General features: G+C 39.6%; 1 protein-coding gene across 3 annotated transcripts in view; it reads left to right on the top strand.

The window, feature by feature from the left end:
* Positions 1-351: 351 nt before the first annotated feature.
* zmym4.1 (zinc finger MYM-type containing 4, tandem duplicate 1) overlaps positions 352-9,814 on the top strand; it is a 34,750-nt gene continuing 25,287 nt past the window's right edge. For 2 of the 3 annotated variants that reach the window (XM_067426540.1, XM_067426541.1), the window contains exon 1: positions 8,662-8,878. Coding sequence is in view for 1 of the 3 variants with exons in the window: in XM_067426538.1 (XP_067282639.1) it covers positions 394-594; positions 745-857; positions 1,150-1,244 (409 nt within the window). In the remaining 2 variants the exon portion in view is untranslated. Of the gene's footprint in view, positions 595-744; positions 858-1,149; positions 1,245-8,661; positions 8,879-9,814 lie in introns of those variants that run through there. The other variant, XM_067426538.1, reaches the window with a different exon arrangement.

The following is a 9,814-nucleotide window of genomic DNA, read 5'->3' as shown; positions in this document are numbered from 1 at the left end:
TTGGATTGTTGTTAATATGAGAATAATGATGCATTATTGAAGAGTTTTAAGTATTGTAGAATATGAGTAGCTCTTGGCGACTTCCATTTTTAAAAAGTAGCTCTCAAATGAAAAAAGGTTGGAGACCCCATTTTGGACATTTATTTATATATATATATATATATATATATATATATATATATATATATATATATATATATATATATATATATATATATATATATATATATAAACATTTATGGGACAGTTCATTTTAGATTATGTTGCTGATTTGAAATATGTCATTTAATTGACCCTTCGCTAAGCCACGCCCGACAACCGCAACAGGCCAATCGTGGCTTAGCAACCGTAACTAGGCGCGGAAGGTCTGTCAAGCTTTCGAGCGAGGGAAACATGCCGAAGCGTTGTGCATATGGATTGTGCCGATCTGATACCCGGTATCCTAAAAGTTTGGACGGTGGGGTGGAATTTTTTCCCTTCCCTAAACCTAAAACCCAGGGAGAGAAATGCCGAGCGTGGATCAAGCAGTGTGGAAGGCCCCATTCACAACTAAATGTCGACAGGATCAACAAAAATACCTACGTTTGCTCCAAGGTAAGAACTAACTTAGCTAACGTTAGCTAACTCAACTCAGCACAGCATTGCTTGGAAATAATGACGGTTCTTTGTTCACAATGGATATATTTGAACGTAAAATAATGATTAAATACAAGACTGAGGCTCACTGACATACTTTAATTTCAGCATTTTGTTAATCGACGGCCTACCACTGAGTACCCCAATCCGATCGCGGCTCTCCCGGTGTTAGTTTCCAGAAGGGAACATCAGGGGGCTTGCCGGAGATCTCCAAGGAAAAGGTTGGTATGCAAAATGAATCAGTTCATTAACAGTAGTGACTTGCGTGCAGTCATACCTGTTTACTACCGTTTTAATAAAAGTTTTAGACTTTATTTAGGCAGCGGGATTTATTACTGAACACAACATACTCTCATGCTTTATACAAAGTGCATTTTATTTGTTTCTGGTAAGAAACCAATACAGGAACAAAACAACAGTGTAATAAAATGTTATTCAATATATAAAAAGTTAAGTCATTAGGTTATTATAATAATTTAATAAAGACAACTAAACAATTGTTAAACTGGACAGGAAGCCAGCACCTCAAACTCAGCAGGAAGCCAGCACATCAAACTCCCCCGAGGACACATTTCACAGTCCATCACAACAGAGTGACTATACCAATGGTAAGTTTAAGCCGCTTTTTTAAATCTGTTTTTAGTTACTGATAGGGATGGCTGACGCGAACCTGACGTTTCGACGCTAGCTGTGTCCCAAAGTGAAGGGTGCGCACTTCGAAGGCCATGCACTTCGAAGACCAGACCAGGCCACGCCTTCAAAGTGCACGAAGTGCACGAAGGGCGAACCGAGGGACAGGGTTGCCAGGTCTGAATAATAAAACCCCTCCAATTGTTATTCAAAAGTATCGGAATCACAGCCAGAATGGGCCAAAATATCCCAAAATGCGGGGCGCGGGCAGTAGAAATATTGCTTAAGTAAAGACAACTTAACCTGTGGACTATAGGCTACAAACACCCCAAAGCAACAGTAGCTTAAATGCAGCCCCATTCCAGACTTGGCAACAATGAACCAAGCGTCCTTAATGGACTAGCAGGTTCTGACAACTGACAGCGGACGTTCGTGAGAAGATTTTAAAAAGAGAAATGGAGCATATATATATATACTTTTTTGAGCTTTTATTGGGTTTTGACATGCTTCAAAGCCTGCGACGATGGGCTGGACCATAAGCATGTAAATATGTAGCCGGTTAAATATGGTCAAATTGCAAATATTAGTTAACAGTTTATTTCTTATGTTAAATGTAACTGTTACAATATTTTTTAAACATTTAGCCTATATACGTCCAAGTTTTTTTTTAAGTAGGCCTACTTATTTTTATTCAACTCATCATCTCAGATGCATTTTTTATGGCATGCCATGCAGCCGTCGACCGATTCGGCCCCGCAAAGCTGCGGACAGTGGAAATATGCACTCATCCCAGAAGATGATGTCCCGCTCAGGCCTTAGGCTACCAGAGTTGTGCATTATTCCCCATCCCGGTCCAGCTCCAGCTCTCCCGCTCAGCGCAATGAAAGTGTAGAAAAGGGTTTTCTTCTGGTTTGGCTGATAATAAAAATGTGTTGTTTCTAATGTTAAACTTAAGTTATTTTATTGGTCTATAAATAGGCTATAGTTGTAAAAAGCCTACGTAGGCTAATAGACCAATTTATTTTCATTTACACATTTTAAATTACATGACAAGAAAATATATGTATAAACGAAAATGTGTTTAATGTAGCTACAAATTATAACGTGCATTACAAAAATAAACAATAGCTAGAAAAACCACTTCTCTTTAATTTAGCCTACGTTTGAAGTTAACGAAAATGAACAATAGACAGCAGTTCGTTTAATTTACAAATAACTTGCATAAAAAATAATAAGCTAGCCATTTAAATTGTTCTGTGTCGGCCACGCACTCAGCCTTTGGAGGATCGATGTTTCGTTGACCGTCGTCAGTGAACATTTCATTCATTCAAATATATATATATATATAACTTTATTTTAGCATCTAAGTCAGCAGTTTTCGTTTGTTTGTATTTTTTCTTATAATTCTGAGTGACAGATGTCATATTTGATTTAGCCTATTTTTCTGTGATATTTGTTTTAGTTACGGTGTTGACATAGGCTACAGCCTAGGCTGTAAGAAAAATAAATGACTGCACGGACAATTCCTATCCAGTGTCTCTCTTTCTGTAAGGGAAATTTAAAAGATAGATTCTGGAAACAAAATCTAAATTTAGCTGGATCAGTCGGGTCGGGAATAAAATAATTTATAGCGGGTGAGCACGGAGTGAATTTTGCGCGAGCGGAATGGTGCGGTGCGGAATAGCGGGAGCAGGACGAAAATACAGCCCCGCGCAGATTATATTTTGAAGGCTATTTAAAGAAATGTTGTATGGGAAAAAAAGAAACAGCGAAAAGGGTGATAATGGACTGATTCCTCTTCTTGAGATAATGGTTGAGAAATAAATAGCATTTAAAAATTGGGAAATTAAAGTTTATCTTGCTCAGGGCAGGGAACTGGGAACTGTGTGAATGCACTAACGTTGAACGTTTTATTTACTTCTAGCGCTTGCGCTGTTGTGTTCAATAGTAGGCTACCCAGGCTACACTTGAGTTACCGACCGCTACCGTCTTTAACTGGAATCTGATCGATTCGAGTGCCGCGGGAATGCGGACCAGTCAAATCCTGTAGTCACCAGTGCGCTATGAATTCTGGGATAGGGAAGGCTGCGAAGTTATGAGAAGGTCCCATCTGCTGTACCCTTCCTTTGCCTGAGAACCGAAGGGCGCATTTTGAAGTCGCTCATGAATTGCGGCAGCCTTCGTCGCACCGCTGTGACGCAATCGCACTTCAAATGCGGCCTTCAGAGGTGCAACTCTCCCTTTGGGACAGCCTACGTAGTGCCGCTGTGACGTAATCGCACTTCAAATGCGGCCTTCAGAGGGTGCAGCCTTCACATTGGGACAGTCTTCGTAGTGCAGGTATGACGTAATCGCACTTCAAATGCGGCCTTCGAAGTGCGCGCACTTCACTTTGGGACACAGCTGCTGTGTCGAGATCCCGAAGCCCGGATGCTTCGAAACACTGCTCCGAACTGTGATTCGACACACCCATGTCACGTGACTACCGCTAAACGAAGCACCGAAGTGTTTCATCAGGTGCGCCTGTCGAGACTGCTTTGATTAAAAGGGGCGGGGACAAACCACACAGTCACACATCTGAGTGAACCTCATTCCCCACAGTTAATCCATCTTCACCTCGTGGGTTTTTGTGAGAGGAGAGAGATTTTGTGAGATAAGTGAGATTTATTGTGCGCTATGGTTAGTTATATTTAGGCTAGATTTAAATGAGATAGGCTATATTGACTGATAAGTGACCGATAGGATAGATATAGGCTAGTAACACATTCATATAGGCTAAGTTAGAATTATAGATATAGAATATATATATATATATATATATATATATATATATATATATATATATATATATATATATATATATATATATAAGATATTCATAGGTGATATATATTTTTGTTTTATTTTATTCGTTTATTTAATAGGGACCAAGCATGTTCATGAACATTGTTGTATAAAAATACACCATGTAAATATGCCAGAATTAGTAAAAATAACTACTTTTCATCTGCAGTCCCTATAGGCAGATAACAAAAATAACAAAGACAGCCAACAATCATACAACATCATTCACCAAAAAACTAAACAAAAAATTACACAAATGGCAAGACATTGTTCATTCACCTCTATACTACATTCAGATTTACAGTGTAAGTGTACATGTGCTATTGATAAATGTATGACAGTTAAATATGAGTACACCTCTGGTTTTCAAGAAGCCACTGTTTTAAGTGAGTTTTAAAGGTGTTGAATGTAGGACATTCTCTTATTGAAAGGGGCAAGCTATTCCAGAGTTTACCACCTATTACTAACAAAACATTTTGCCCAAAAGTGGTGAGCCTAAATGGTATCACGCAGTCTCCTTTGATACAGGCCCGTGTACCACCTTCACTGTCAAGTCTTTGAAAAAAGCCATGCAGTGGAGTGGGAGCAAGATTGTCACATTTTGTATACTAAACAAGTGTACTTAAATGCCTAAAATTATCAAAGCTTAAAAATGTATGCTTCTCTAAAATATCACAATGATAAAATGACAATGCTTTTTTTAATCAAAAACGAAATCTCGTACTACATCTGGTGTGGGAGCATTTCCATTTGGAAACACCACATAAAGTGAGATGTGTGTATTGTATTGACCCAGAATGCAGGATCCATTAACTTAATTTTCAGTAATTTTCACTCATTTGTATGTCATAATTCATATTTTTTAATAAAAATGTTATGGAACAAATGACACATTGTGGCTTTGTTTCTTTTAATAATCTTAATTTTTCAAAAAACAAAACTAAATTTATTTACAATGAGGAGGCTACAGGTTACAAAACCAAGTAGTTGTGAGCCAGATGTTAAAAACGTTTTTGTTTTTTTGTTTTTTTACATAGTAGATCACAGTCAAGGTTATTTCAGATTAATACACGCCAGTGTCCACTAGATGGGGTCATGGAGACGGGTGTCGGGTGTTGTTTCGAAGCTTCGGCACATTTGCTTCAATTGTTTCCGTGCTTCATGAAGCCTCGGTCTGCCCATCACTAGTTACTGATTGCAACTGGGAAGGAAGTAATCAAAGAAAAACAAATCTAATTTGTCTTTCATCTCACCCCACTTTTCTACATCTAAATGTATCCGCTGCAAGTGGTAGTCTTCTGTGCACATTACAAAAAAGTCACACCAAGGCATTCCTGTCAGTCCCAGCTGGCCTATTATTTGATAGTAATATGCGTTGGTCTCCTTTAGCTTGTAACCACCATCTGCCTGTCTTTGGAGATAGGGACAGTCTTGGCAGCTGTTCTTTGCTGGGCATTTAATTTCCAAAAGGCCAAAGCTTGTACCATCTATGACCTTCCTGTCTGGGGATGTGCCAAGGTGTGGAGCATGGGGGTTCACTACAAAGCCGCAAGGGTATACCAGATTATTATTTTATTTTTTTCAGAATTATTTTCTAATCGGGTGCATGTTATGTCGTGGATATATCCCTCAAATGCATACTGCAGTCCCTTTTGCCTGGCTCTCTCAGATATTTCACCTGTTCGCCAAAAATTACTTAGTATTTCCTCGGGAATGTCTGACACCGGCGCATACATAATGTAAATAGACGTGACAGGCGTGAAAGCTTGACAGGCGTAGCAACAGTAACTAAGGAGGGCGGGGCTTAGCGAAGGGTCAATTGTGAGTCCGGCAAGTCGTTTTTGAGATTTCGGGATTCCCCCATTCAGTGGCGTAACTTACTAATGATGTGCAGGCTATGCAGTTAGCCCCCGACCCCCCCCCCCCCCCCCCCCCCCCCCCCACAACCAAGCATATGTAACACTTTAGGGTCAGGTTTCATTTCTATATCAGGATATCGGTTGTTTATTATTATTTACAAATCAAATATTAATGGCTTATTCTGTGTCACCGTAGGGCCTACATCCCTTAATCGTAAAAAAGACACTCTTTTATAATCACTAAGATTTCAAATGTCAGTTATTTAGGGGGGTTCGGGGGCATGCTCCCCCGAGAAAATGTAGATTTCTGGGATCTACATATGTGCATTTTAAGATGTTCTGAAGGCCAAAAAAAGTAGACAACAATATTACTAGAGACTCATCAAGATGGACATGTTGACATAGGCTACTTTTTTTGTGAGTTTGTCCGTTCAAACGCAAGACTTGAAAGAGAACTCAATATTTGCGCACTGTGAGACTGCGCGCTTTCGGATGAGTGCACAGAGACAGATGTTCTCATTCGCGTCTTCTGGCACTACACGCGGGTGATGATGGTGAAAATCAGGGGCGTTTCTATGATTTTCATTTTAGGGTGGCTCAGCCCCCAGTGAGGGTAGGCCTGTAGAAAAAATGTTAACACTATTTAGTTTAGGGTCCAAATTGCGCTATTAACTAATAGCTTACAAACATGCATACCCCTAAGATATTGGCTGTTTATCATTACTTATAAAGCAAATATTAACACCTAACTGCATGGCCATACTGTACATGCATTAATCATACCCAATAATGTAGGCAGGTTTATAATCACCAAGATCCCAAATGTTAGGGGGTTCTAACATGCTCCCCCGAGAAAATTTTGATTTCTATGATCTACATATTAAGAGCATTTTAAGATGTTCTTTTAAGATAATCTACTTACTTAATTTACTATTTATCAAAGTTTTAAGTTTATTAAAATCACAATATGAACACATTCAATACTAATCTTATGCCCAATACAGGCTGAAAAAGCTGCGTTTAAAAAAAAAAAAATTTTTACTGAATGTTAAAAATAGAATTATATTAATTTACAATATATACACATTTATTATTAATCTTATGCCTAATCTGATGAAAATGGCTTTGTTAATATTTCTTGACGAGCGGTGACAGACCAATGACGCTCAGATTCACACACACACACACACACACACACACACACCTCTGCTTCTGACGTGCGCTGCGCTCTGCTCAGAGCCGCTACGGATTGGAGAGACAGGCTAAAAAACGGGACGAAGCCCACATTCCGGACGTATTGTTTCGGTGATGAAAGTCTTTCGGCCAAGAATGCACCGAGAGAATGCACATGGTCCATTTTCGCCCGAATATTTGATGCATCCCTAATTAAAATAATTAATAATAATAATAATAATAAATTATATTATTTATGGGCTATTATTTAAACATAAATATGAAACTAAATAGGCTACGGTTTCTTTAACCCTCTGGCTGAAGAACGCACGTACCGGCTGTTTTTTCCCCCTCACGAGTCATGACGGGGGATAGCCTATAACTCGCAATACTCCGTAATTTTTGGCCATACAGATAAATGTGAGACATAATTATAAACTATTATTAATTGTCCACTTTTATTTGTGTACACTCACATAACAACAAAACTTTGTGCTTTAGTAAAATAAATTAAAAAAAGGTGCGCTTTCTATCTGCGAGAATCTGAAACTCATGAATACATGACAAACATGAAACATACGTCTAAAGAAAGCTTGAAATCGCTAGATTTAAAATAATAAATAATTCACATTTTATAGTGAATTGTGGAGCTCACTGTCATAGAGCGGAATATCTAGCGGAGCGTCACGCAACTGTGCTCCGCTCACATGCTCTGATGAAAAAGGTGGTCGCCTATCCTAAGCGTGACGGTAGAGCGCGACAGCCGTGTGAAATCTGAAACCAGCGCTTTTCATTTGAAATGTGAGTGTCACAATATTCTGCGGAGTCACTTTGTCGCCATGGGCCCGTGTGCGCTGCGGGCCCCCCTGCCGCACGGGCCCCAGTGCGGCTGCACTGCCTGCCCTGCACTGTCTGTAGTTACGCCCCTGCCCCCATTCAAATAGATAGGACTTGGTCTTGCCCGAAAAGGCTGCCCGGAGGCATTGCAAATATGGCCGCCGAGTGAACAGACTTTCTTTAAAAGAGACTTTGTGCAGACGCACAGTCAACTTGCTCTCGCATGTTCACCAACTAGCTTTGACCGTTCCAATATGGCGGACGATAGAAACCATAGCTACGCTAATGAGGCATCGATGAATAGACAATTCCGGCCATACAATGTGGTAAAGTAGTACGAATAGTATATTAGTTTACTGTTCCAAATTCATCAGTTGAATATTTCTCTGTATTTTCATTCATTGAAAAGAAAGTGCTTGCGACAACCTATTAGCAGAAGCGAATCTATCACGCACGCGCGCCCGTCCAGTGGGCGTTTCTAAATGTGTGGGTTTTTTAAAACTGATGGGTGTTTATAAATCTTGCAATGAAAATTATTTCCTTCACCCGACCCGACCCTACCCCTAAACCCTACCCACACTGTGACGTGGGCAAATCAGGTAACAGAGTTGAAAACGTCCCTCTGTTTATGGCCAAGCCCACTGATGTGCTAACGCCTATTGCTAATCTGCAGAGACAAACTTTACGCTTGTTGTGTGCATCTCCCATAATGCATTGCTGCATGCAGAGAGGGAAGTGCTTTCGCGGGAGAGCCAGCTAGTCCATCCTGCTAGTTGATGCCGTTTTAGCAACTCTTTCATTATTTTGATAAAGAAGCGACCCACCGTGCAACACACAGGAGTTATATATCGGCTGTCTTGCGAGAGGGATTGTTGAAGGATTACGTCAAGCGCTCTGAAGTGAGTATTTAAACTGTTGGGAAGAGTGGCCCGCGTGTTGTTTATCGTCCGTGCAGAGATTCGCTGCAGAAACATGCATGCCCTGCGGTATTTACCTTTATACGATCCCTTGTGGTTGCAACTTTCTTTGCATGCGAGTTTTAAAGCCACGTAATAGAGTATTTCATATTTGCGTTCATATCGAATAGTGGACAAAGAACGACGCCTATATCTTTTTTTTTAATCACCGTATGGACGGTCATCCAGTATTGCTATTTGCCAAAGGTGCATGTTTATAATCATCAGGCTGCATGTTATGTGCAGCCGTAGACTAAAATAAATTGTGGAGGCTTAAATAGGAGTGTAGTTATGAAATGTTTTTAAGAAATAACTCTAGGTTATCTGAATTACGTAAAATATTGCAGGAAAGTGAGTAACATTACATACGAAATGTGGTTTCCATAAAAATATGCGTTTTATTTTCCGCTGTGCTGTTCCTGAAGTGTTTTTTTTCCCATAGGGATTTTTTTAAACGTCTTTGTCAAAGAGTGATGGAAGCAAGTCAATCAGCTCCGAGGCGAAACATAACATTACAAACTTTGATTTAAAGCAAAAAAGTTTGCACACAAGAGGTACGGCAGCCAAGACTTTAGTTATGGTTGAACCACTGTTGTCACGTGAGCTATTTTAACAGTGTTTATACTACCTTTCTGGACCTTGAAAATGGTTTTGTTGCTGTCTATTGGGGACAGAAATCTCTCGGGTTTCATCAAAAAGATCTTAATTTGTGTTCTGAAGATGAACGATGGTCTTATGGGTTTGAAACTGCATGAGGGGGTGAGGTATTAATGACAATTTTAATTTTTTGGTGAACTATCCATTCGAATATACTGTTTACAATGCTTCATATGATTGTAGTTCTTTCACTCACCAAAGCCGTTAACTACACAGTCTTAT

This window comes from Pseudorasbora parva, chromosome 19 (genome assembly GCF_024679245.1).
Source record: "Pseudorasbora parva isolate DD20220531a chromosome 19, ASM2467924v1, whole genome shotgun sequence".
NCBI lineage: Eukaryota > Metazoa > Chordata > Actinopteri > Cypriniformes > Gobionidae > Pseudorasbora > Pseudorasbora parva.
The sequence above is the reverse complement of the archived record's forward strand: the minus strand, read 5'-3'. Positions and strand labels throughout refer to the sequence as shown.